This window comes from Capricornis sumatraensis, chromosome 2 (assembly GCF_032405125.1).
Source record: "Capricornis sumatraensis isolate serow.1 chromosome 2, serow.2, whole genome shotgun sequence".
Taxonomy (NCBI): domain Eukaryota; kingdom Metazoa; phylum Chordata; class Mammalia; order Artiodactyla; family Bovidae; genus Capricornis; species Capricornis sumatraensis.
The window spans coordinates 216555503-216583000 of NC_091070.1; the positions used below are offsets into that span (position 1 = coordinate 216555503).

General features: G+C 45.2%; 1 protein-coding gene across 1 annotated transcript in view; it reads right to left on the reverse strand.

Annotated features, from left to right (window-relative positions):
* Positions 1–27498, reverse strand: part of IQCA1 (IQ motif containing with AAA domain 1) — a 171178-nt gene that overhangs the window by 102206 nt on the left and 41474 nt on the right. The window contains exon 6 of the mRNA XM_068966006.1: positions 5288–5372. Coding sequence (XP_068822107.1) covers positions 5288–5372 — 85 coding nt within the window. The remainder of the gene's footprint in view (positions 1–5287; positions 5373–27498) is intronic.

The window sequence follows — 27498 nt, forward strand, 5'->3', positions numbered from 1 at the left end:
GTGTCCAGTTCTTTGCACCCCCATGGACTGCAGCCTGCCAGGCTTCCCTGTCCTTCATTATCTCCTGGAGCTTGCTCAGATTCACGTCCACTGAGTCGCTGACTCCACCCAACCATCTCATCCTCTGCCACTCCCTTCCCTTGGGCTTTTTCCTTCTGTTTGTTCTTTTTATACTGCTGAGTACCATCCCGTTGCATGGCTATTCCACATCTCACCTACCCATTCACCAACGGATGGGAATGTAGGTTGTTTCGAACATTTGGCTATTATGAGCAATGCTCCTATGAATATTCATGTACATTTTCTGTGTGTGGACATACGTTTTCATTCCTCTTGGATAAAGTCCTAAGAGTGGAACAGAATTGCTGAGCTATTTGGTGAATTTGTGTTTAACTTTTAAGAAACTGACAGACTGGTTTTCCAACGTGGATGCACCATTTTATGTCCCCCACAGTGTAGGAGGGTTCCTTCTTCTTGACATCCTCAACATTTGTTACCGTCTTGTATTATTAGTACATCATCCTAGTGTTATGAAATGACACCTCATTGTAGTTTTAACTTTCATCTTCCTAATGACACGGAGAAGGCAATGGCACCCCACTCCAGTACTCTTGCCTGGAGAATCCCATGGACGGAGGAGCCTGGTAGGCTACAGTCCATGGGGTCGCAAAGAGTCAGACACGACCGAGCGACTTCACTTTGACTTTTCACTTTCATGCACTGGAGAAGGCAATGGCAACCCACTCCAGTGTTCTTGCCTGGAGAATCCCAGGGACAGAGGAGCCTGGTGGGCTGTCCTCTATGGGGTCGCACAGAGTCTGACACGACTGACGCGACTCAGCAGCAGCAGCAGCAGCAATGACAAGTGGTGTTGAGCATCTTTCAATGTGCTTATTAGCCATTTATCTGTATTGTCTTATGAGCTGTCTTTTTGAGTCTTTTGCCCATTTTTAAGAATTGTCTGTCTTATTACTGAGATGTAAGAGTTCTTTGTACATTTTGGATACAAATCCTTTATCAAGCATAAGTTTTCAATTATCATCTCCCAGCCTGTTCTTGTATTTGCATTTTCTTAACGGTGTCTTTCTGGATGGCATCACCGACTCGATGGACGTCAGTTTGAGTGAACTCTGGGAGTTGGTGATGGACAGTGAGGCCTGGCGTGCTGTGATTCATGGGGTCGCAGAGTCAGACACAACTGAGTGACTGAACTAAACTGAACTGAATGGTGTCTTTGGAAGCCCCAAAGTTTTGAATTTTGATGAGGTTCAATCTATCAGTTTTGTCTGTCAGTATAGCTTTGATCTGCGTTTCCTTTATATGGTGGGGTTGATCTTTTCATATGTTGAACATTTTTATTATATTTAAAATCCATTCAGATTTTCATTTCTGAGAACTTGTCTGTTCATATCTTTTGGCTTTAAAAATACTGGGTTGCTGAGTTTTTTTTTCTTATAGAGCTATAGGAGCTCTTTATATATTAGAAAAATGATCTCTTATCTGTGATACTCATCACAAACAATTCTTGCAGTGTGTCATCTGTCATTTGACTTTACTTGGTGTCAGTTTTGCCATGGAGGCTAAAAATATTTTTAAATGTAGTTTAAGTCATCTTTTTTTTCTTTTATGACTCCCGGGTCGTGCAACAGAGGTAAAAAGGTCTTTTCCACTCTGAGGTTATGACATATTTCTTTGTTGGCTGCTTTTAGTTCTTTTGTGCTTTTGTTTTGTTTGATATTTAAATCTTTTTTGATCCATTTGGAATCATTCTGGGGTAAAGTATAAAGAGACAGAGATTTAATTTTCTTCTTTTCCAGTTGACAACCTGGTTATTATCATCCCATTCATTAAATGGTCCTTTTACTTTTCCTTATACAAGAAGGATGACAGGCTTCTTTATTATATACTAAATTTCCACGTGTATTTGGATATATTTCTTGACTTTCTGTTCTTTTTCATCTAATCATCTGCCTGTACCAATGGGCTCTTAGAGACACGTTTTAATACCTGGCAGGGCTGGTTCCTCCTCATTACCCTTCATTCTCAGAATTTTACAAGTTATTCCTGGTTATTTACTTTCTGCCCAAAGTTTAAAATCAAATTAGTCACCCTCTGCATGCTCTGACTCCCTACTCCAACAAAATGCTATTGGTATTTTTATTTGGATCGTATTATATGTATAAACTATGTTTGAGAGAGCTGAAGTATTTATAACGTTGAACATTCCTACCTAAGAACACAATATGCTTTTCCATCTGCTCAATTTCATTTTTCAGAACGTTTTAAGCTTTTATTTACACATATCACACAATTATTATTTTTTCCTGGATGTTTTATCTTTGTGTCATTGTTGCTGTTGTAAATGGACTCTTCTTATATTTTCTAAATGTAGCTGCTGTTTGAACATACAAAAGCTTTCTCTTTCTGATTATTAATTTTGTAACTCCTCATCTTCTCATGTTGTTTAAGGTTTTTTTTTCAGTTTATTCTCTTTGTTTTTCTAAGTACAGAACATATCTGCAAAAAGTGATCCTCTTCCCTCTTCCATTCCAATTTATTGCTCAATGTTCTTTCTCTTGTCTAAGAGTGTTCAATAGATCCTGTTCATCAATGGTGATGATGGCTATCCTTGCATTTTTCATGACATCAGTGTGTTTCTTGTGAATTTCTTTAAGCGTGATATTAACTTGTGACCTAAAAAATATTTTGGCATGTTAAAGAAGTATCCATGTATTCCATTTTTCTCTTGTTTTCTTAATATCAAGAATGGGAGCTGACTCTGTACAATGCCTTTCAGCACCCACAGTGATGAGCTTATGGTTTTCCCTTTCAGATCTCTTTAGATAAAGCAATATATTCACAGATATCCAAAACACAACCATGCTGACATTCTGGAATAAACACCACTTGGCTGCACTGTTTTGCTAGTATTTCACTTTGAATTTTTGAATTAATACTCAAAAGTACGATTGATCTGAGGTTCTTTATATTCCATCTTTTGGGGGATTTGGCATCAATGTGATTTACTCACTTCATTGGAACTTTTTTTATTGTTTTGTTTTTTTACCAATATAAATGACTACACACAGGCGTGCCATAATGATTATGCTTGGTCTATCTTTTCAGCTTCCTGCCCTTCCCCTTTCTCCTTCTACTCCCCTCCTCCTCCCCTTCCTCATTAGTAACAACTGCTAAGACTCCCTGAACAACTTCAGAGGGCCAGACTCTGCTCTGAGTACATTACACGTATCATCTCATCTAGTGATTCCTCAGCCCAGGGAGGCAGGTCTTGCTGGTATCTGCATCCACAAAGAAAGCTGAGACACAGCAGGTCAGACCCTTGCCTAAGGCTGCAGACCCAGTGGAGCTCTGATTCTGCACCACAAGGCTGTCCTGAGTCTTCACTCATCTGCCTTTTTAAAAAATGTCTGTCTATTTATTTGGCCATGCTGGGTCTAAGGTGTGGCAATCGGGATCTTTAGTTGCGGCATGAGAACTCCACTAGCTGTGGCAGGTGGGATCCAGTTCCCTGACCAGGGACTGAACCCTGGTCCAATCTGGGCCCTCCGCAGGGCAAGCTCTTAGCTCTTAGCTACTGGACCACCAGGGAAGTCCCTCACCTGCCTTTTAAAATCATGCTACTGCGTGGCCCCCATTGCCTTGTGTATTAATTCTAGCGTATTAACCAGATGTCCTGTTTTCTTTTGCTTTTAGTCTGACTGGACATTAACGCTACTTTCGAGAGTTTCCAATGGACAATTTAGACATTCCACCAACATTCCTAATTCTGTAATTGTTACCTTTCTAAACTGACATGAAACACGTCTGGCTGCCTGTCAGGGGCTTTCAAGACACAACCTGTGCTGGCTAATTTAGCTGGAGGGACAAGACCTAAACACGTACGAAAGTGAAGTAACAGCACATCAAAATGACAGTGGCTCTGGACGGGGTTGATGCACGGCCCCCAAGAGGGTGCCTATTAAGCGGGGAGGAGGACGGGAGGGTGGAGAGAAGGCTTTGGCAGCTGACGCTGGCTTCTGACAGGGGGCTGGGAGAGGAGAGTTTCCGCCTGACCCCGAGGGCTCAGGCAGAGGAGCAGAGGGAGCCAGGGACGCTGACCGCAGGGTCGGCAGTACTGACACGCTCTCCCCTACAGCGTGGCTTTCACCATTGCTTAGTTAGCGCTTCATGCCACTTAACTAACTACCCAACCAACAGACACTGGGCTTCCCTGGTGGCTCAGAAAGTCAAGAATCTGCCCGCAATGCCGGAGACCCAGGTTTGATCCCTGGGTCGGGAAGATCCCCTAGGGAAGGGAATGGCAACTCATGCCAGTGTCCTTGCTTGGAGAATCCCATGGACAGAGGAGCCTGGCGGGTTGCAGTCCATGGGGTCGAAAAGAGTTGGCCACGACTGAACGACTAATGCAACACACATTAGCCTGGTTTCTTCTTTGTCAATGCTGTGAACAGTGCAGACGAGAACAGCTTTTTCGGTTATCTGCGGCAAGAGTCAGCAAATCCTATCACATGGGCCAACTGCGGCCTGCTGCCCATGTTCATATATAAAGTTTTACTGGAACACAGCCATTCCTTTTCATTTACATATTATCTGTGCTTTCAGGTTATAATGGCAGAGTTACTTACTATTTCTCTGCTAATGGAAAAAGTTTGCTGTTCCCCTATGGCAAGTTCCCTATGGGAACTTGTCTTCTTATTTCCTTAGTATAAATTCCTTAAATAGCATTTATGGGTCAAAGGGTATACTTAATAAACATTTTGATATATACTCATTCCATGGCCCTCAAAAAATGTCATGCTAATTTATGTATCCAGCTACAATGTTCGGGAGTGACTTTTCCCCACGTGTTTACCCACTCCAATTATTATCACAATCTAAAAATTTTAGCAATCCGACAGGTGAAAGGAGATAGAGTAACATCGCTTTATATTTAAGTTTCCTTCCCAGAGAGTTTTAAAAAATTAATGTTTCTTAATAAGTTAATTTTTTTTGCCTTCTTTTCTACCGAGGTGTTCAGGTCCCATGCTCATCGCTTACTAAGATGAGAATCACATGTTGTCATATAGCCTTCAAAGACAGGAGAAATCATGAATTTCATTAAGAAAAGTTTGAAAGTACATTAACTGATGAACATCAAAAGTATTTCCATGTAAACATCTGTAGGGAAATAACCAAGACCTAATAACCCTGCAAACTCATGAATCCTAAGGTTTAAAGGATTGCAATTATGATATAGCTACATTTTATTTCTCAAGCATATCTGTACCTGTTGTGGGGTCTTATTGGAAAAAATAATAGCAGAACCTCCTTCTTCTTCGTTAGGGTAGTCAGGAAAAGTGCCCGTTAAGTTCCTGAGGAGGAAAAAAAAGACAGAGTAAACATCCAGGAGCGCAGCCCTCTCTGCTACATTCCTGACGAGCTGGCTCTGCTCAAGCTCACTGAAATGAGTGATAGTTATTAGGATGGGGCTCCCTGCCAGTTGCTGGCCGGACATGCAGTCTCTAAGGACCTGGTGACATTCAGAAGCAGGTTTCTCTCCTCAAAGCAATTGTTACTCTGAGTCAGACCTCTCTCCTTAAAGCAGACTGTACTCTTCTGCCTCTTTTTTTTTTTTTTAATTATTGCAATACTCCATGCTTGTGTTAAGAATGACGACAGAAGCACAAATTATTTCTTCCTGTTTTAAAATGTAGGATAAACACAGGATTTTGAAATAAAACAGAAACATGGTGTTGTTCAAGTTACAGACTTGGTCCTCGTGCATGACATAGGCACGCATGCTTTAGATTTCAGTGAGTCTGAGCCCCACATGTTAAGAGACAGGAATAGTCATTGTTTTCTGTAACCATACAGTTTCTATGTTTTAAAAGGCAGAGTTTGAAATTTAATGTTGAGAAAGTTCAGAAGGGATACAAAGTTAGTTTTTCCAAGAGAAACTGCCTGGACACCAGTGTTATATTTATTCCATATAGAGAAAGAAAACATTTATCAAGTTAGTTCCATTAATCCAGAATCTAAGAGTTAGTAAGATGCCCATGCTCAAGATGACTCTTTGTTCTCAAACTTTTGGCTTTAGTTGCTCTTGACACTCTTTTTAAAAAAAACAAGTTCTATTTATTTATTTTAAAAATTCTTGGCTGCACCCTGCATCAGCTGGGATCTTAGTTCTCTGACCAGGGATCAAACTTGCACCCTCTGCATTGAAAGGCAGAGTCTTAACCACTGGACCACCTGGGAAGTCCCACTCTTGACACACTTGATAATTTTTGATGATCCCCAAAGCTTTTGTTTATGTGAGTTCTAGCTATTGATAGTTACTGTATTAGGTATTAAAATGGCAACCTTTCTAAAATATGCATTTTCATTAAAAACAACTATAATAAACCCATTAGGTGTTCACATAAGTAACATTTTTAATGAAGAATACATTTTCCAGAAGAAAGCAATTAGAAGAGTGCTAGTGTTCCGGCTCCTAGTAGAACCTAGCAGGATGCTTATATGTGCTTCTGTATTCAATCTGCTGCAATATGTTGTTTTGGTTGAAGTATAGAAAGAAAATCTGGCCTCACACGGATGTGTAATTAGAAAAGAGAGGAAAGTTTTAACAGCCTTTTAGATAGCTGTGAATATTCTGCTTTGACTCCACAACACACCTTGATGAACAGTAGCCTCCTAAAGGCTGGCGGTGATGCAGAATCTGAAACCTTATCAAGAACTCTGCCTTCCCTGCTACATTGAAAGTCATGTGTCTTGTGCGCGTAACAGATCTTTCACTCAGACGTGACTCTGTAACATCAGGTCTTGATCATTTCAAAACTAATGGTCCACTGACTTATGCGGATCTTCCCAAAGCTGATATACATTGCATAGCATCAAAAATCACAGTCACCAATAACTCCTAGACAGCATATTAAAAAGCAGAGACGTCACTCTGCTGACAAAGGCGAATATAGTCAAAGCTATGGTTTTTCCAGTAGTCATGTACAGATGTGCGAGCTGGACCATAAAGAAGGCTGAGCGCTGAAGAGTTGACGTTTTTGAACTGTGGTGTTGGAGAAGACTCTTGAGACTCCCTGCGACAGCAAGGAGATCAAACTGGTAAATCCTAAAGGAAATCAACCCTGAATATTCATTGGAAGGACTGATGCTGAAGCTCCAATACTTTGGCCACCTGATGTGAAGACCTGACTCACTGGAAAAAACCCTGATGCTAGGAAAGACTGAAGGCAGGAGAAGGAGGCCGCAGAGGATGAGATGGTTGGATGGCATCACCGAATCAATGGACATGAGTTTGAGCAGGCTCCTAGAAATAGTGAAGAGCAGGGAAACCTGGCTTGCTGCAGTCCATGGGGTCGCAAGGAGTCAGACATGACTGAGCAACTGAATGACAACTCCGTCAATCTCAGACTCTAAAGCTAAGCAACGGGAAGCTCTCAGACTCTCAGTCTCTCAGACTAGAAGATTTCCAAACTTATAATTTTTGCTAGAAAGCTTGGATTTTATTATTAGCAACAAATACCCTCAGTTGTTTTCCTTCAGGCTTACTTGGTTCTTTTTTGAGAAAGTGACTCCTGCAAACCTGAGTCTGAACAGCCAGAGTGTCAGTCATCTTTTCAGTGAAAAATGAAGTTCCATAGAAAGGGCTTGCTCAGTCTGAAACTGGACAGGTGGCAGGCGCCCACCTTGAATGGCCATCACAGTTTGGGGTGCAGCAGAAGGCAGTCACTCATCTCCAGGTCCCTCACATACAATATTGAAAAGCTAGGTATTCAAGGGTTAAGTCCTACAATTATTTTCTACTGTGTCCGCAAGGATATTGTTAAATGAACTTTTTAAAAAGGCAGGTGCATGGCAGTGAGGATCTAGATAAACTGGGGCCATTGCCTTGGGTCAAGGTCAACACCCAGCAGCTCCCTAACCATCCGGCCCTGCCCCAGTGCTTTGGCCCCTATCCCTTCTACAGATTGCCCCCCAAACATCTTAGGACAGCTTCATCCCTGGCTACATAAAATCTCTCAGGTCTCCTGAACCTTGTCCGGGGGCTCACTCAGTTGGCATGTGACTCAGCTCCTCAGCAGAGCTTTGAAAGGAACTGGGAACAGTGCAGCGTGCGGCTGGTGGGGGAGGTCTGTGGACAGACGCATCACCCTAGGGGATGGTGGGTGACCACCCACTATGTTCAGCTCAGTTCAGTCGCTCAGGCATGTCTGACTCTGTGACCTCATGGACTGCAGCACGCCAGGCCTCCCTGTCCCTCACCATCTTCCAGAGTTTGCTCAAGTTCGTGTCCATTGCATCAGTGATGCCATCCAACTATCTCATCCTCTGACACCCTCTCCTCCTCCTGCCTTCAATCTTTCCCAGCATCAGGGTCTTTTTCAATGAGTCGGCTCTTCACATCAGGTGGTCGAAGTATTGAAGTTTCAGCTTTGGCATCAGTCCTTCCAAGGAATATTCAGGGTTGATTTCCTTTAGGATGGACTGGTTTGTTCTCTCTGCTGTCCAAGGGACCCTCAGGAGTCTTCTCCAGCAACACAGTGTGAAGGCATCAATTCTTTGGCGTTCTGCCTGTTTTACAGTCTAGCTCTTACAACCGTACATGACTGGTGGAAAGACCACAGCCTTGACTATATGGATTGGTAAAGTGATGTCTTTGCTTTTCAACACAATATCTAGGTTTGTCATAGCTTTCCTGCCAAGAAGGAATCATCTCCTGATTTCAAAGCTGCAGTCACCATCCACAAAATTATGTGGTAAAGATCCTGACTTGGTAAATGGTGGTTATTTATGTCACAGCTTTCCCTCAAATATAGTTTAAATCTTAATTTCACAGACATTTATCTTCAACTTTCATCATTTTGCTGATTTGCAAAGTTGCTGTGCAGTGCGGGCTAGAATCCACCACTGCTGTGCCACTGCCTGCCACCTCCCCACCGCACGCCCCTCCTGCCCCCACCAACCAATTTCCATTTACTCTCAAACTGCCGCAACAGGCAAGGCCGAAGCCGGTTCTGCAAATGGGCATCCAAACTGCCAGATGGACCAAGTGATGCAGAAAATGGAACTCATCACACGGCTGCGTGAAAAATAACCTGAACTACAGACATTTCACCCAGATCGACAGAACAGGAGAAATAAGAGGTGAGAATCATCCAAAAACGCAAAGTCTGAGAAATGGATGCGGAACTTGATAAGACAGGACTCACCAGCTATTTGTGAGCTCTTAGCATTTCATCACCTCCGAGCAAATGCTGGCACACCTCAGGAGGATTATGGTGGGGGACAGTTCTTAAGTCGCTCAGTCGTGTCTGACTCTGTGTGACCCCATGGATTGCAGCCTCCCAGGCTCCTCTGTTCATGGAATTTTCCAGGCAAGAGCACTGGAGTGGGTTGCCATTTCTTCCTCCAGGGGATCTTCCCCATGCAAGGATCAAACCTGCAGTCTCCTGCATTAGCAGGCAGATTCTTTACCACTAGTGCCACCTGAGAAGCCCCATGAGGATTAATTAAATCAACAACTCAATTTTCTGGAACAATATTTAATTTGTATTAAATTAAGTATAATTTCCAAAACATACATGTTCAGGTATTCATTAAATCCACTCCCCAAAAAGTACCCTGGAAAGCAGTTCTCCTGGATTCCCTTACCCTCCTGCTCTCCACCCAGGTGCCCCTTCCCGATAAAGTCTTTTGCTTTGTCAATTAAAAAACGAAATAAATAAAGCAAAATAAAATTAAAAATAGGAAAATTTGAATAGGAACTCTGAACATGAAATATATTTATCAAATTTGAGATTTACCGACAAATTAGAGATGGTTGAATATTTCTCAAAATCAAATGATACTTCCCCATCACGAAACCTGGATCACCCCTGAAAAATTAAGAAAGAAAGAGGCTGAGAAGCCAGCCAGGCCCCCACCTCACCAGAGAATTAGCCTTCTAAGTGATGATGCCTGCCAGCTGCTCCAGCATTGGAAAGCTCCAGTAATCTGACGTTTCTTCCAGCTTCTTCGATTGCTACCAACCTTAGTTCTTGACTCAGAAAGCATCACCTGCATGTTGCATAGTCAAAATTACCTAGGATAATGGCCTCCGAGTCTCAGGCTCTTGAGTGGGACCTGCACCATCTCCTCCCTAAATGGGCTTCCAGGCAGGGTTCACAATGACTCTGAAACCACAGCCATACGTGGTTTGATCCCATACTGTTCTCACTTAATTTTCTCGCCAAATCCCAATCCAAACCCTTGGTCTGTGAGTGGGCTTCCAATGTCTCTTTGGCCCTGAAGATATATGTGTCCTGCACCTCTCAGAGCCTAAGAGAATAGCCCCTGCCTGAGGCATCACGGAAGCGCGTCCCCACTGTGTGCGAGGCCAGTGGCCAACAGACCTGCCCCCTCCTCTTCTTACACAGGGAGGTGGGAGGTAGCCCCCGTTTTATTTGCACAAGTGGTGTCTGCCCGGCACTGGCATAACCCAGAGCACCTTGCTGCCGTTTCGTTTGTTGTTGTTTAGTCACTAGGTCATGTCCGGCTCTTTCTGACTCCACGTCTGCTGCCAGGTTCCTCTGTCCATGGCATTTCTCAGGCAGGAACGCTGGAGCAGGTGGCCATTTCCTTCTCCAGGGGATCTTCCCAACTCAGGGACTGAACCTGCGTCTCCTGCTTGGCAGGTGGATTCTTTCCTGCTGGGCCACCTGGGAAGCCCTGCTATTTTCTTAGTGTGCCTGAAAAATGGCTTCAAGGTCTGTAGGCAGAAGCCTGGGATGGGGCACAGTAACTCTCTTCACTCAGACGGAGAGGGGCCGGCCTGGCCCGTCTGGAATGCCTCAGCATCAGAACTCACAGCAGTTCAGGTGACCTCGTTCGCACCTCACGGGCATCTCCGAGCAGCAGCGACCTCTTCTCGGAAGTCAGATGCTCTGCACAGGATGCCGATGGCTCATTATTTTAAACAGGAGGACATAAAATTCGGTGGAACTACAACCCCTTGCCCCAGCCAATTATTCTGGGGTGGGGTGGGGGTGCCAATGATGAAAGTCCACAGAGAAAAGCCCCAGTCCCATTCTGGAAAGAGCAGAATTCAAACACAAGTGGGCCAGGCAGTTCTGAGGCCCCTGTAGTCTGTCCCACCTGTCTCACGATGCATTAGCATTCCTCTTCCTCGATGCCTCGGTTTAGACCAGTTTGGGTGTCAAATGGAAGCACAGCTTGAATTTATATTTGCATTTCTTTAGCTGTTACTGACCGGAGAAGGCAGTGACAACCTGCTCCAGGGCTCTCTTGCCTGGAAAATCCCGTGGGCGGAGGAGCCCGGAGGGCTGCAGTCCGTGGGGTCACACAGAGTCAGACACGACTGAGCGACTTAGCAGCAGCAGCAGCTGTTCCTGACGCTGACACGCGGCTACATGCTAGGTGCACTGGTGCAGCTGCCTCCTTGGTGGCTCAGTGGTAAAGAATCGGCCGGCAACGCAGGAGGGTTCGATCCCTGGGTCAGGAAGATCCCCTGGCAGAGGGTATGGCAAGCAACACACAGTATTCCTGCCTGGAGAATCCAAGGGACAGAGGAGCCTGGCAGGCTATAGTCCGTGGGGCTGCGAAGAGTCAGACACGACTGAGCGACTGACATGCATGCACTCCTTGGACTCACTTATTGAGCAGAAACGATCATCGCGTGTGGGTTTGCTGCACGCAGGTTTACACAGCATTTCCACAGACGCCGTACACAAACTGTTTCCATTTCATTCTTACAGAAATTCTGAGAGATGAGCCCTTCTCTCCATTTTGCAAAGGAGGAAACTGGAAAATGTGAGAGTTTATATGACTCTTCCAAAGGCAAACAATTCCTTCTGGGAAGAGCCAAGATTCTAACCTTGGGCGTCTGCCTAGATCCCCAGGATCCCCCACTACTCACAGTCACTTACTGGCTTTGTCAAAAATCCTCAGACAATGGATTGCTTAAGTCTTCAGCTATCACGTTGGCATTATAAACCTTTCATATGTGGGCTTCCCTGGTGGCTCAGATGGTAAAGAATTGCCTGTAATGCAAGAGACCTGGGTTCGATCCTTGGGTCAGGAAGATCCTCCGGCGAAGGGAATTGCAGTCCACTCCAGTATTCTTGCCTGGAGAATTCTACGGACAGAGAAGCCTGGTAGGCTACAGTCCATGGGGTCACAAAGAGTCGGACACGACTGAGCATTCAGGCATGCCTACTTTCACATGCATGGACCTTTCATATGTACACATTTAACCCAACAATTCCACTACTGGGAATCCCTACTGAACTAAAAGCAGAGGTATTAAAGCTTTGTGATGCATTTTTGTACGAGCAAAAGCTTCAAAAAATAAAAACTGTAATAAGAAATTGAAAATAATCAGATTGCAGGGAATGGTTATGTAACTGTGGTTAAGCCCCAGCGTGGAATCCAGCATGGGACTAAACTTCACCTGCTCTGCTTTAGCTTTTCACCACCAGCACTGAATAAATATTTAGGTGGATGAACACATTCAGTTGTCATGAAGACGACTCGACTCTGTGTGAACAGGTGTTATTGTTTAGTCACTAAGTTGTGTCTGACTGTTTGCGACCCCATGGACTGTAGCCCAGGTTCCCCTGTGTGTGGAATTTTCCAGGTAAGAATACTGGAGTGGGTTGGCATTTCCTCCCCCAGGGGATCTTCCTGACCCAGGGATTGAACCCACATCTTCTGCATTGGCAGGGGGGGTCTTTACCACTGAGCCACCAGGGGAAGTTCTAAGTGAACAGAGGGGATGCTAAAGACAGAATATGAAGGGGAAAAACTGGGCTGGAGATCGACCTGGGTTATTGAAATAAAAGGGGACAGGACTTGTCGCTCAGTCGCTAAGTCGTGTTCTGACTCTTTGCGACCCATGTATTGCAGCAGCCCAGGCCTCCCTGTCCCTCACTATCTCCTGGAGTTTGCCCATGTTCATGTCCACTGAGTTGGTTATGGTTTAATGGCATCACCGATTCAATGCGGACAGGAGCGTCAAACAAGTGTGTGTTTATGTTTGCAGGTCCAGGGGAAGGCATGCCCTGTTCATCTGGATTAGCTAAGAGGGAGGGGCTGGAGGGAGGAGAACATTGATTTTTTTTCTGTGTATATTTCAGTATTATTTTACTTGTTACAGCAAATAGGAATCATGTTTATAATTAAATATAAAGTACAACAATTTATAATAAAAAATAAATTTTATTTTTGGTTGGCTTCCTTTCTGTCTTATTTTAGGGTTCGATTACTATATAGACCCTGTAACTTTAACAGTGCAAAAATTTTTGTTTCTATAGTTGGAAAATTGTGACCTTTCTCCAGGGAAGTTAAATCCTCTGTTCTGTTTTCTCCTGCTTGTTGGCTTTAGCAATTAAGGCAATCTAGTTATTGCGAGTGTATTTTTCCCATTCCTATTACTTTTTAAACTTAATTTATCATATGCTATTTGCTCCCATCTATGTTTGTCAGCTCTGGGGCTCTCTTCTTTATTTCACTGACTTTTGCTTATGCTTTTATATTAGTGTAATGCATTCACCTTATTTTTCTTTATAATATTCTTGAAAACACAGGGCCATTTGTCCTTCCTTATCGTTTTTATTTCCTGATTTTAATCCTAATGACTTTAATAATTATGTTTTCAAGTTCAATAAATAATCCTGTTGGGATTTTAATTGAAATTGTGCCCTGCCTATAAATTACCCAGAGCAGTCATGTCATCTTTCCATTTAACCAGAAACATGGCGTGTCTCACCATTTATTCAAGTCTTAAAATTTCTTCAAGTCTTTTAAAATTTCTTCAACATTTGTAGATGTCTTAAACTTCTTAAACTTTCGTATCTCTCTTTTTCACAGTCTATCACTGATTTTTTTTTTAAATACATTTTTCTACTTTCTTAAAAATATCCTTCTTTCTTTCAATGTCACTATACTGACAAAAATGTATACTATGGTACTAATTATTAGGCCCGGAGTAGGAAATGGCAACCAACCCATTTCAGTATTCTTTCCTGGACAGAGGAGTCTGGCGGGCTACTGTCTATAGGGACCCAAACAGTTGGACATGACTGAGCGACTGAGCACGCAGGCACAAATTATTAGGGGACAAAATCATCCATATTTTCCTTTCTGTTTGTGGGACAGCCTATAGTGTTTCCTCATTAGGTGCAGAGCTCTGTTTTAAAAAAATACTTGCTGTTTCATTCATTCATGCACTCATTTAGAACTATGTGCCAGATACTGTTCTGGGCACAGGGAAAAAGCAGTAAACAGAAGATTAAACAAATCCTTGTTTTTTGTTCACCTTACATTTTTATTATGCTAAGAATTAACCCTTCTCTTTGTTTTAGAATTTTTAAAATAAGAAGTGGGCATTCCATCTCATCAAATAGTTTTTCTGCATGATCTGAAATGATTATAGTGCTTTTCCTGATGTATATAATACTGCATTTTCCTACCATGGATCTATTTATATTCTTGGGAATAAACACTCATGTTTAATTTTGAAAGACTTGGAAACCTAAAAGTCCTCTCTGAAATAACAAGTGAGTCAGAGAGGGAAGGCAGAACACAAACAAGTTGGCTATGAACCAAGAAACCAATCGCAACATATACTTCTTCAGCCTACAGCTCAAGGAGTCAGTAACGTAAGCGGAAGCCCCTAGTCTCCCTTCTCCTGGATCTCACGAGCAGAAACAGCAAAAGCTGCACCGAGACGAGCTCTGGGAGCAGAGACCACAGAAGCACATCTCCCAGGTGCTAGACGCCCTGTGGAGGAGGCTGCTGGGGCCGGGCCACGGGGACGCTCCAAGGAGGTGTCCCTGGGTTGCCCCGAGAAGAGCCAGGCCTTGGTTGTTGGCCACAGGACACTCGCCCTCCTGGAGAGGAAAGGGAGCCACTTTACAGGGCAGGGGCATGACCCGCTTTAGGCTTTTACAGGATGATCCCTGCTCTCTGGGTCCACAGACTCTGGGTCCACACCTTTGTACACCTCCTTCCTTGAGTGGGGCTGGGACCCGAGACTGACTTGGAGCTGGTGCTACACACAAGCGTGACGACACCTCCAGCCCACAGCAAGGGACTGAGGCCCGTGGTCCGGCAGCCCGGAGTCGCCGAATGCTGCCCACAGCCTGGAGGGCGTGGGTGCAGATGAGACCCTGGGCTGCAGCCTTGTGAGACCCCGAGCAGAGGACGCAGCTAAGCCCAGACTCCCACCCACAGAGACCGTGGGAACAGCAACAGGTGTGCTTTTAAGTCAGTAAGTAGGTTCGTAAGTCTGCGTGATACTGTTATGGACTCAGCCATACGTTGTGAATACGCTGTCATCAACCCGAAAACAGACTTGGGGAGCCAGGCTACTGCCTCCAGGCTGGGTGTGATGCCTCTCAGACCTCAGGCGGCGGCGAAGTCAGAGGCCCGGGAGGCCGGTGTAGTAGCAGAAGCAGTGTTAGTTGCTCAGTTGTGTCCGACTCTCTGCGACCCCATGGGCTGGAGCCCGCGAGGCTCCTCTGTCCAGAGGAATCTCCAGGCAAGGATACTGGAGTGGGGTGCCGTTCCCTTCTCCAGGGGATCTTCCCAAACCAGGGATGGAACCCGAGTCTCCTACACTGCAGGCAGATGGTTTACTGTCTGAGCCGCCAGGGGAGCCGTGGGAGGCCGGTAGGCTTGGGGCATATTTTGAAGCTAATGGGGTTTTCCAGCCGACTGTGTGCTGGGCTGAGAGAAGACGAGGAGCTGGGGTGATGCTCGGAGACTGGCTGGGTGGGTTCTCATCTAATGGGGTGAGGGGCTGTTGGGGGCAGAGCTGAGGGGATGAGGTGCCAGCTTACTTCTGGATGTGTGGAGCCTGAGATCCCCTCCCCGAGTATCTCCGCCCCTACTCCTGCATGTCAGTGTGGGTACTGGGCGGCAGTGACATCTCCACAACTGGAGTTCTAGGGAGCGAGCGCCCCGGGTGGGGATTCACGTTTGGAGTAAACCAAACAAGAGAGGGAATGGAACGCCGTGAGCCAGGATGAGGTTACCATGGATACCGAGAAGGGCAGGAATCCAAGGGAGGCGAGGGAGGAACCAGCGATGCCTTTGAGTAGCTCCTATCATATATTTTCTGTTGGACGATTTTTCTCCTCTCTTTTCAGATTGCTACACTGCCATTTATGTCATGTAACCTATATTGACCTCAAGACAGCGCTGTAACTAATATCGGCCTCAAGACAGGGCATCTGTTGGGAAAGCTGATGATTTCAGGAGCAGCAGAGCCCACTTCAAGTCAGATGACCTTTCCAGCTATTTCTTGCCCTTTTGGACAAGGTCCTAGGTCCCCAGAAGGTGGATTCCATTCTCCATCAGCTGCTGGCTCTCTACGGTAAACTGAAGGCCTTAAATGTGATGACCTTGGATCTTAGTTTAAAAATGCAATGCTGGAGCTTTCCTGGTGGTCCAGTGGATAAGAATACGCCTGCCAGTGCAGCGAACACAGGTTTGATCCCTGATCTGGGAGGATGCCACATGCTGCGGGGCAACTAAGCCCATGTGCCACAACTCCTGAGCTCCAGAGCCCGTGCTCTGCATAAGAGAAGCCACAGCAACGAGAAGGCCGAGCCCTGCAACTACAGAGTAGCCCCGCTCCCTGAAACCAGAGAAGGCCCACACACAGCAGCAAAGACCAGGAGCAGTCAAGAACAATACACTAATTAATTAAAAACAGAAAATACAATGTTATTTCTGGATAACCTGATCAAGCGATCATGTTGAAATGATCGGCAAAGAATCCTCCATAGCAATGTACTCATTTTTTAAGCACTCTGTGCTCAGAACTTGCTATCATGATCTCTTTTAATCCCTCCAACTGCCCTGAGAGGTAGGTTGCTGCTGTTAATATTTTTCAGATGAGGAAACTGAGGTTTGGCGAGTTTCAGCAGCTGCCCCAGCAGGGCCAAATGTGGAGCAACCAGGGAACCTGCCAGGTTGGCTGCCCCGTGGTACACTTTACCTGGACCCACAGGCAGAGCTGAGCTGATGGCCACAAAAAGCACACAGGTGGTTTCAATAATAAAGCATTAAAATAAATCTGAAGACCCAATAAGGAAGCACTTAGTGGGAGCTAAATGTATAATGAAAATGGTATTTAACTGGAAATGAAGAAACCAGGGCTGCAGTCCCCAACTAGAGGTGTGATTTGAGCAAATCGCTCCATGAGCTGGGGGAGCCTGGTGAGTTTCCTTGTGTCAAATGATGCTGTTGAGCTAGGTCTGCTCATTCATTGTTAAAAAGTAAGTACTGTGTGCCTATCAGACAATTTCTAAAGTCCCTTCCAGCTCTAGAAACTATAATTCATATGTGACAATGTTAATGGGGGAAGGGCAATGTTAATTTCTTACAGAATATTCAATGATTAATGTTGCTTTCTTATAAAAATACCTTCGACAGAGCTACCTGCCTTTATATTCTTTTATTTAAAGGAGCCTGAGGAGAAAAAACACCCATGCCTTCTATATTTCAGTTAGCAAACGTGAGGCTCCGAACATTTGGTAAAGTTCGGGCTGATTAAGAATTTATGCATGTTGTCAAAAATTCTTGCACAAACGTGAAAAGGACCAGCTCTCGAGTCTGCAGTGATTTAGAAAGCAGAACTCCTAAAATGATAAATCTCCCCCCTGAGCTCTGACACCGAGCTTCAGCGGTCCCACCATTTCAGATGCCCAGGACAGAGATTTATCTATGTTTCATCAAGTATGAAAAATATATGGATGGAGGGGTTTCCGGCCAGTGCCCCCGCAAGTCTTCCAACCACCTCCATTAATGTCAGCAGGCTCATAAATTTCCCTTGCGTTCTAAAGAAAGCAGCTTGTGCCACCACACAGAAGCCTCCGAAAGTGTCACTTGCTGCCTATAAATTCACTTACACTCAATAAAGGCAATTGGCTACACATGGACTTAATTACCGTGGCCCTTGTTGGGAAACAGGGGTTCGCCATCTCTCAAAGGAGAGGAGGAGAGAGTAGTGTATAAATCGAGGTGATGTCTCAGTTTCACTTTACAAAATCTGATTTATTCCTTGATGTTTCTACTTATTAGTGGGCTATTTATTAACAGTTACCATTCCAGGAGGAAGCCTCCTTCTCGATCCCAAAGTATCACTGTTGCTCAGGCTCCACTCCTACAGGAACCTCCCTGCCCTACCCTGGTGCTCACGTTTATTTTATTAAAAGGAAGAATATATTACCAATAACATAATCGACTATCTAGACTTTGATTACTCTTCTGTTGAGAAAATGATTAATATACTATATTTTCACCTTTTGTCTTAAATATTTATCTGTATAGAAAATTTAATATGCAAGAACAGATCATTTCAGGAACAAATGCAGAGAATTTTCTGTTTAAATAGATGCCCATCCATTTCTGTTCACACACCTGTCGTTTTAAACCCCAGACACCATTCATTCATCGACCCTTCTTCAGTCAAAGGAGCCTCTGCCCTTCCTAACTCAGGAGTCCAGAAAGCTTAGGAAGGCAGACACAAGGGGAAGGGAAGTTAGCAAAATGTCCATGTTTACATTCCAAACTCGGTTCCTATGTCCTACTTTCAAAAAAATCATTTACAGACAGCAACAGAGTGATTACAGAAAAGGGAAGCTTTAGAGTTCAAGGTTAATTCTGAAGCTCCTCTGACCTGATTCTATCAAGTGACAAACCCCTGTTTATGGAATAAAGGCATGACAGTTCCTGTCTGGAGCAACACGTGTGTTGACATCTGTCACCATATGACACAGAAGGGAAGTGTCTGCTGCATCAAACCCAGAGGCTTTATATCCAAATGATAGCCTGTCCAGCCTTGCAGGGTATTGAGTGCCGATAAAAGCTCCCAAGCCATCCAACGTTCACAGTTAGAGTGGCTTCAGCAGAAAGCCAGGAGATTGGGGGGCTTTCATATCTCCAGGATAATACTGGCTTTAATTTTTTCAGTGATTCTCTGACATTCCTAGGGGGACTACCTACACTTTCCCTCCCCCAGGAAGGGCTGGCCGTGCCTCCAGCCCAAGGCTGTGTTAAGCTGCTTCAGTCGGGTCCGACTCTTCGTGACCCTGTGGACTGCAGGCTGTCAGGTTCCTCGCTCCATGGGATCTCCACACAAGAACACTGGAGTGGGCTGCCATGCCCTTCTCCAGGGGATCCTCACGACCCGGGGATGGAACCCATGTCTCCTGCATTGCAGGTGGATTCTTCACCACAGAAGCACTGGGAAAGGCTACTCAAAGTATTATCCCAGATCCAGGACTCTTAGCATCTCCCAGGAGCTTGCTAGAAATTCAAACTCAACACCAAAAACACAGGCAACAAAAGTAAAAACAGACAACTCAAAGCGCATGAAACTAAAAGCTTGCGTGCCACAGAAGAAACCATCAACAGAATGAAAAGGCAACCTACAGAATGGGAGAAAGAGTTTATAAACCATGTATCTGATAAGGGATTAATATCCAAAATATATAAAGAACTCCTACATCTCAATAGCAGAAGATCCCCGGATAACCTGGTTTAAAAATGGGCAAAGGAAGTGGATAAACATTTCTCCAAGAAGACACACAAATGGCTCACAGGTACACAAAAAGATGCGCAACATCACGAATCATTCAGTTCAGTTCACTTCAGTCGCTCAGTCATGTCCGACTCTTTGTGACCCCGTGAACTGCAGCACACCTGGACTCCCTGTCCATCACCAACTCCCGGAGTTCACTCAGACTCACGTCCATTGAGTCAGTGATGCCATCCAGCCATCTCATCCTCTGTCGTCCCCTTCTCCTCCTGCCCCCTATCCTTCCCAGCATCAGAGTCTTTTCCAATGAGTCAACTCTTTGCATGAGGTGGCCAAAGTTCTGGAGTTTCAGCTTTAGAATCATTCCTTCCAAAGAAATCCCAGGGCTGATCTCCTTCAGAATGGACTGGTTGGATCTCCTTGCAGTCCAAGGGACTCTCAAGAGTCTTCTCCAACTCCACAAATCATTAGGGAAATGTAAATCGAAGCCACAACGAAGTGTCATCTCACGTGTGTTAGGATGGCTATTATCAGAAGAGGGAAGATAAGTGCTGATGACAACCACGTGGGGAAAAGTGGAAAAAACCTTGCCCACTGTTGGGAGGAATGTAAATTGGTTCAGTCATTATGGAAAAAAGTATGGAGGTTCCTCAAAAAAATAAACAAACATAGAGTTACTATAGAATGCAGCAACCCCACTACTGGGTACATGAAAGTGAAAGTCATTCAGTCATGTCCGACTCTTTGCAACCCCAGGGACTACATAGTCCATGGAATTCTCCAGGCCAGATTACTGGAGTGGGTAGTCTTTCCCTTCTCCAGGGGATCTTCCCAACTTAGGGATTGAAGCTGGGTCTCCCGCATTGCAGGCGGATTCTTTACCAGCTGAGCCACAAGGCAAGCCTAAGAATACCGCAGTGGGTAGCCTATATATATGTCTGGGTATATATCCAAAGGAAATAAAATTGGGATCTCAAAGTATTAATATGTACCCTGTGAAATAACAGAAAAAAATGTATGTTGGTCTCTGCCTCCAGTTCCTGGCACAGGAACTAAATACCTTGGACTTTCCTGGGTGACAGGAGAGTATTCTGTTCTAATGAGGTGATGCTTGGTGGGCTCCTGAGTGGGGCTAGCCCCCAGAAAGACCAAGCCATGATTAGCAGCTTGGAAGTTTCAGCTCCATGCTCTACTGACTAGGAAGGCAGGAGGAATGCCTATGTGAAGAAACCTCCATACAATTTCCCGAAGTCAGGGGGTTTGGAGAGCTTCTGGAGCTGCAAGGCTGGTGTCTGGAGGGGGGCGTGGCAGCTGGTGCCCCTCCCCACACCTTGCCTGTATATCCCTTCCATCTGGATGCCCACTTGTATCCTTTGTCATTTCTTTTTATAATAAACAAGTCAGTGTGTTGCCCTGAGTTCTATTGTCAAACCCAAGGGAGGAGTCCTGGAAACCCAGATTTACAGCCGAATGGTCAACAGCATGGGTGACAATCTGGGGTTTGAAACTGATATCTGAAGCTGGAGGGAGCAGTTTTGCAGGGCCGATCCCTTAACATGGGGCAGGGGGGTTAGTCTGAGGCTCTCTCTAGGGAGGTCAGAACTGCACGGAATCATAGGACACCCCAGCTGGCCCTGTAGAGAACAGCTTAATGTGTGGACAACCCACACACACGGGGAGTCAAAAGGCAGCATGGTCAAAGCGTGTGAGTCAAGGACACACACACAGGAGGAAATGTCTTCCTCTTTTACATACATCTATGTTCAATGCAGAGGACACCAGGAGAAACGCTGGGCTGGAAGAAGCACAAGCTTGAATCAAGATTGCCGGGAGAAATAGCAATAACCTCAGATATGCAGATGACACCACCCTTATGGCAGAAAGTGAAGAGGAACTAAAAAGTCTCTTGATGAAAGTGAAAGAGGAGAGTGAAGAAAGTTGGCTTAAAGCTCAACATTCAGAAAACGAAGATCATGGCATCTGGTCCCATCACTTCATGGCAAATAGATGGGGAAACAGTGTCAGACTTTATTTTGGGGGGCTCCAAAATCACTGCAGATGACTTCAGCCATGAAATTAAAAGACGCTTACTTCTTGGAAGGAAAGTTATGACCAACCTAGATAGCATATTCAAAAGCAGAGACATTACTTTGCCAACAAAGGTCCGTCTAGTCAAGGCTATGGTTTTTCCAGTAGTCATGTATGGATGTGAGAGTTGGACTGTGAAGAAAGCTGAGCACCAAAGAATCGATGCTTTTGAACTGTGGTGTTGGAAAAGACTCTTGAGAGTCCCTTGGACTGCAGGGAGATCATGTTTCTGTCAGCCAAGACAAGAAAGTTCTAGAGATCTACCACATGGCATGCACCTAGAGTTCACAGTACTGCACACTTCACGTTTTTGCTAAGAGGGTGTAAGTGATGTTACACGCTCTCAATGCACATGCAACAGTAAATCAAGAAAAGAATGGGAGGTAATTATAGAAAATTCAGACTCCCCCCACTGAGGACCTACTGAATCAGAGTTTCGGGGCTAAGGGGGGATCTGTTCTGACAAGCTTTTCAGCTGATTTGCTCTTTTTCTTTTTTTCAGACCGTGCCACATGGGATGTGGGATCTCAGTTCCCCAATCAGGGTTTGAACCTGTGTCCCCTGCATTGGGAGCGCAGAGTCTTAACCACTGGACCAGCAGGGAAGTGCCGTGAACTGCAGGGTGAGAGGCACTGCAGTCTGACCTGATGTTAATTACACAGTTTAGCTCGACCTTCAGCTCAGCTCTGCACATCTACTGCATCCGCGAAATCGCAGGCACTCTGCTGGGTTCAGTGAAAACCTGAGGAAGACCCCACCGCCCTGTCCCTTCCCCCAGAAGCTTGCAATCCAGAGGGAAACACACAGGTTCGGTGGAGGGGACCTGCGGGCTAGGGGTGTGACCTGGAATAATCTATGGACCTTATTAGAGAGGCAGTCTGGCCACTGCGCTTGCAGAAGAGCCTCAGGGCCTGTCTTTCCATGGGACTTGGTGCACGGACAAGCCTACAGCCGCTGGGTGCTCTCCGTCTGATTTACTGTCACGATGGACAGCAAAATATGTGATTTCACGTAGGTGTGCACCCGTCCCGAAGGCCTCTGTGAGTAATGTCGAAGACCTTGATTTCTCATCCACCTGTTATGTCCCCCATTCAAGCTAATATATTTTCCACCAAAGCCAATGGCGGAAAAAAAGCTCTTCATCTTCTCAGAGGAGTCATCCACACGTGTTCATGTCTCTTCCACAGACCACAGCTGCTTTGGAGAATTTACTGAAACTATAATTACATAAGGAATTCGAAATGATGACCCGCAGTCACCTCCCCTGGCCATCCGTTTCCCTCTGTCCTCCTGAAATCTCTTTTTAGTTTCTGAAAGGAACTCACGCTCAAAGAAGAAAACCTGGAATATAAAGGCAAAGAACAGACAGAGCCGTGGTTCCATTCCCGGGAAGCTATCGATCATGAACATTCTAGTGGTTTCTTTTTGATGTCCTGCAAAGTCCTCTGAACAATTCTGAACCTTCCCCTGAGGACCAATCCTGGTTTGACACAATGATCAAGCTTCCGAAAGCCTCTGCTCTCCCTGGCTTTAGTTCTGCCAGGAGTGACCCCAGCTTTTAGCCAAGCTACCTGACTGCCCTGAGTCTGCTTTGTCACCTGCAAAAATAATTGGAGTCAGCCAGCATTCTTAAATCCCACAGTTCCTCTGTGGCTCTCTCCCGTTTACTGACATAGACTGTCACCATGCTCTGCAGAAAGAGGCTCAGAGGCTGGGGCAGAGAAGGAGCTGGGAACAAGGAAAGCTCCGGGCTTCCAGGCGGTACCCAGTGAGCAACCCGGCCATAGGCAACTGCCATCCTTTCCCACGAAATGACAGCACAGGAGTCCAGGACGCACAGGTCAGGGTTTTGGCTGCTGGGATGTTCATAAGGAGGATATGAGTTCAGTGTCGTGGGAGCAGCAAGGCTTTTGAACCAAGGGACCTGAGTATCAATGGCCTCTCGTGAGTCACAGACTCTAAGAAAGACACTCAACGGTTCCCAGCCCTGGGGTCCCAGAAGAGCATCCATGGGAAGCACCTGGCGAGACCCTCCTGGAGGAGAAGTGGTCGGGGACACAGGTCCAGAAGGAGGGCCCAGCTTCCTAAGGAGTGAACAGTGATGGAAGCTGGTGCAGACCCAGGGGCCTAGGAGATCCTAGCCGGGGACAGCAGAGCTGGATAGGAGAGATCCGAATGTCTTTCCTGAAAGAGACATTCACTTTTCCAGGCTGATGGGAAACTCTGAGGTTCTGCCCTGCTCCAAACACCTTCCCAGCAGCATTCTCAGCAGATTTCTGCTTGTGGCTGAGGAGGTCTACTGGGCAGTGAGAGAGGAGTCTATAGGTCTGTCTAGGTCCACAAACCTTAAAATCACAAAGTTTCACTTGCTGAATGGTACCCAAAAGGGCGAATTTTACTGAATTTAAACTCAATCTTAATCTTCAAAAAAAAAAAAAAAAATTAGCAAAGCATTCCAGGACCTCTTCAGGAAGAATGTATATTTCCTGGTGATCTGTAGACATGTTGCTTCTGTAGACAAGTCACATCCCAGCTCCCCACCCCGGGGACTAGAAGCGCATTCCACCCTGTCTAATTTTTGTTTGCCTGCCCTGTCATTATCCCCTCAGCTTTATCCCCGCTCCCAGCCCTCACAGCCCTTCCGCCCCCGCCTCCACCACCAGCCAGTCCCTCCTGCCATCAGGAATGTAGCATTTTGAAGAGATGCTCACGGCTGTAAATATAAAGGCCCAGACCCAGGAATGAAAATGCAGAATGCTTTGACTATGGCGACTATTCCACATTGCAGGCTTGTATGTCTGAAAATGTGCTGGCTTTCCGATAACAGCGCTGGCTGTTCTTTCTGTCATTGATATGATGGTGTCATTTAAAATAATTACTGAGGCCGGATCATGTGCCACACACTGTCCTAAGGGCTTTATATATATTATTCTGTTATCCTGTCTGTGAGGTCAATACTGTTAATACCCTCATTTTAAGATGAGGAGAAAGAGGCACAGAGAGGTTAAACAACTGGTTCAAGGTCACACAGCCTGTAAGTGTTAGATCTGGGATCTGAACCCAGGCAGCCTGGCTCTCAAGACCACCCCTGCTGCGTGCGCATGGTCTGCAGTGTACTTGCTTACGACACAGAGCATGACAGGTGCCCTCCCATCATTAGATTAAAGGGCAGAGGTGTTTTATTTCTCAGAGCATGACAGGTGCCCTCCCATCATTAGATTAAAGGGCAGAGGCGTTTTATTTCTCAGCCAGGCTCACCGCGCTGAGGATGAAAATCATTAAGACCCCAGAGTCCTGCCTCTTTGCTATCACTTCTGATTGACCCGAAAGGGCGAATTTTACCGCATTCAAAGTCTATCTTAATCTTCAAAGCTATGACCAACCTGGACAGCATATTAAAAAGCAGAGCCATTACTTGGCCAACAAAGGCCCGTCCAGTCAAAGCTATGGTTTTTCCAGGAGTCACGTATGGATGTGAGAGTTGGACCATAAAGAAAGCTGAGTGCCAAAGAACTGATGGCTTTTGAACTGTGGTGTTGGAGAAGACTCCTGAGAGTGCCATAGACTCTCAGGAGAGAGATCCAACCAAGTCCAAACTAAGGGAAATCAGTCCTGAATATTCACTGGAAGGGCTGGTGCTGAAACTCCAGTACTTTGGCCACTTGATGTGAAGAACTGACTCATTGGAAAAGACCCTGATGCTGGGAAAGATTGAAGACGGGAGGAGAAGGGGATGACAGAGGATGAGATGGTTGGATGGCACCACTGACTCAATGGACATGAGTCTGAGCAAGCTCTGGGAGTTGGTGATGGACAGGGAGGCCTGGTGTGCTGCGGTCCGTGCAGTGACAAAGTGTTGGACAAGACTGAGCGACTGAACTGAACTGAATCTTCAAAATTAAAAAAAGATTAGCAAAGCATTCCAGGACCTCTTCAGGAAGAATGTGCATTTCCTGGTGTGTTGGCTTAAAAAATGGAACAAGGCTATGTCGCTTTCACCATTTCCAGATTCCTCAAGATTACACGGGTTAAGAGCAGTCTGCTAAGAGCCCAGGAGAAAAGCCACAGGGCCAGTCCCAGGGCTGCCACCCCGTCCGGGGTCTCACTTCTCTCTAGATCGAAGGTGAGCTGGATGCCAGGCACAGTTTCAACAAATTAAGATGAAAAATGCGGGTGGGGAGAAACGGTCCGCACGGGACCGTTTGCAAAGAAACAAAGGCCTAGAATCAGAGCTGACAGCCACTCAGGCGGCTCTGATGCCCGTGTGGGGAATGGGGGAAGAGATGGCGCATCTTCAACGACAAGAGTCCACAGTTCCATAGACTTCAAGGCTCTCCTCGAAGAGGTTGGATGAGGTCACTTCCAAGACTCCTTTAGGTACTTCAAAATGAAGGTCAGCCACGGATAGTGAAACTTAAGATGACAGTTCAGCGAAAGTCCCAAGCCGAGAGAAATACCAGTTACAGCAAGAGATGATCTCAGAACAAGTATTCCCATGGCTGCGTCATCCAATATGGTAGCTTCCAATGACACATGGCAGGGCTTTCCTGGTGGCTCGGTGGTAGAGAATCTGCTCCAGTGCAGAAGGCACAGGTTTGGTCCCTGGGTCGGGAAGGTCCCCTGGAGAAGGAAACGGCAAACCACTCTGGTACTCTTGCCTGGGAAATCACATGGACAGAGGAGCCTGGTAGGCTACAGTCCACAGGGTCTGAAGAGTCGGACATGACTTAGCACCTAACAATCACCACAAAAATGTATGTAAATAACTGTAGTTTAGAGATCACTTAATAAAAGAGACGTCACAAAGAAAAGCATGTGAGTGACTGGGAAGTTCACAGAAGAAATGCTACCAACAAAAAGACCGAAAGGTTTTCCAACTCTTCCAAATCATACAATGAATGCAAATTAAAAGATTACTGAGAAGTCGCTGTTCTCATATCAATTTGGCAAAATACTAAAATTATAAAAACTGATTCATTGGCCAATGCATCTATCCAACAGAATGTTAAACAATCAAAAAAGACCTCTTTTGGAAAATATTTTAAGGACTAAAGGAAATCCAATGTTAATTTTTTTTAATTAGAAAAAAGATTAATAAAACTAATTAAAATATACATTATACATGACAGAAAAATACTGGAGAGCAATCTGCCAAAAAATTGTATAGTAGGTATCTCTGTATACTAAAATTGTAGATTTTCTTCTTAAACTCAATCTTGTAAATTTTCTACAGTGAGCATGTATTACTTTTACCATTGGAAAAAGACTTCTTTTAAAATAATTTAAAATTTGACTTGAGAAAGAAATCCTACTTTTGACAACTGCAAGTATAGACTAAATGCACTAAGAATAAGTATTCTAAATTATGGGAGTTTATATTAATTGTAACTTCTAGTCATTTTTTATTTGTCACTGTGTGCCCTGTTGGAATTTATCCTGAGGATTGATCAATGTTTCATGTTTCAAAAGACAATATTTGCTTTTTATTTGCCTTTGATTTAAAAAAGCAAAGAAAAGGATTTTATCAAAGTCAATCAGATAAATGTAATCCAATTATGAAAATAAATCCACCCTTGATCTTGCATTACTTCAAAAGAATGGGTCTTTACGTCTGTGTGAATTATACACAGCACACCCATGGGACCTGCTCTAACTTAGCCTCCAAACTGCCAGGTCAGCAATACCAGGGCGGAATGTTCTCAAGGGGACTGGCTGGGCTGGGAGCGCTGGGTCTTCAAAGGAAGCCCAGAGCCAGCGGGAAGGGCGGCTCCCAGGAGGCACAGGGTCTCCCATGACCCTTCAGCATCTCAGATCGGGGGACAACTCAACTAGCCAGCCTCCAGGCA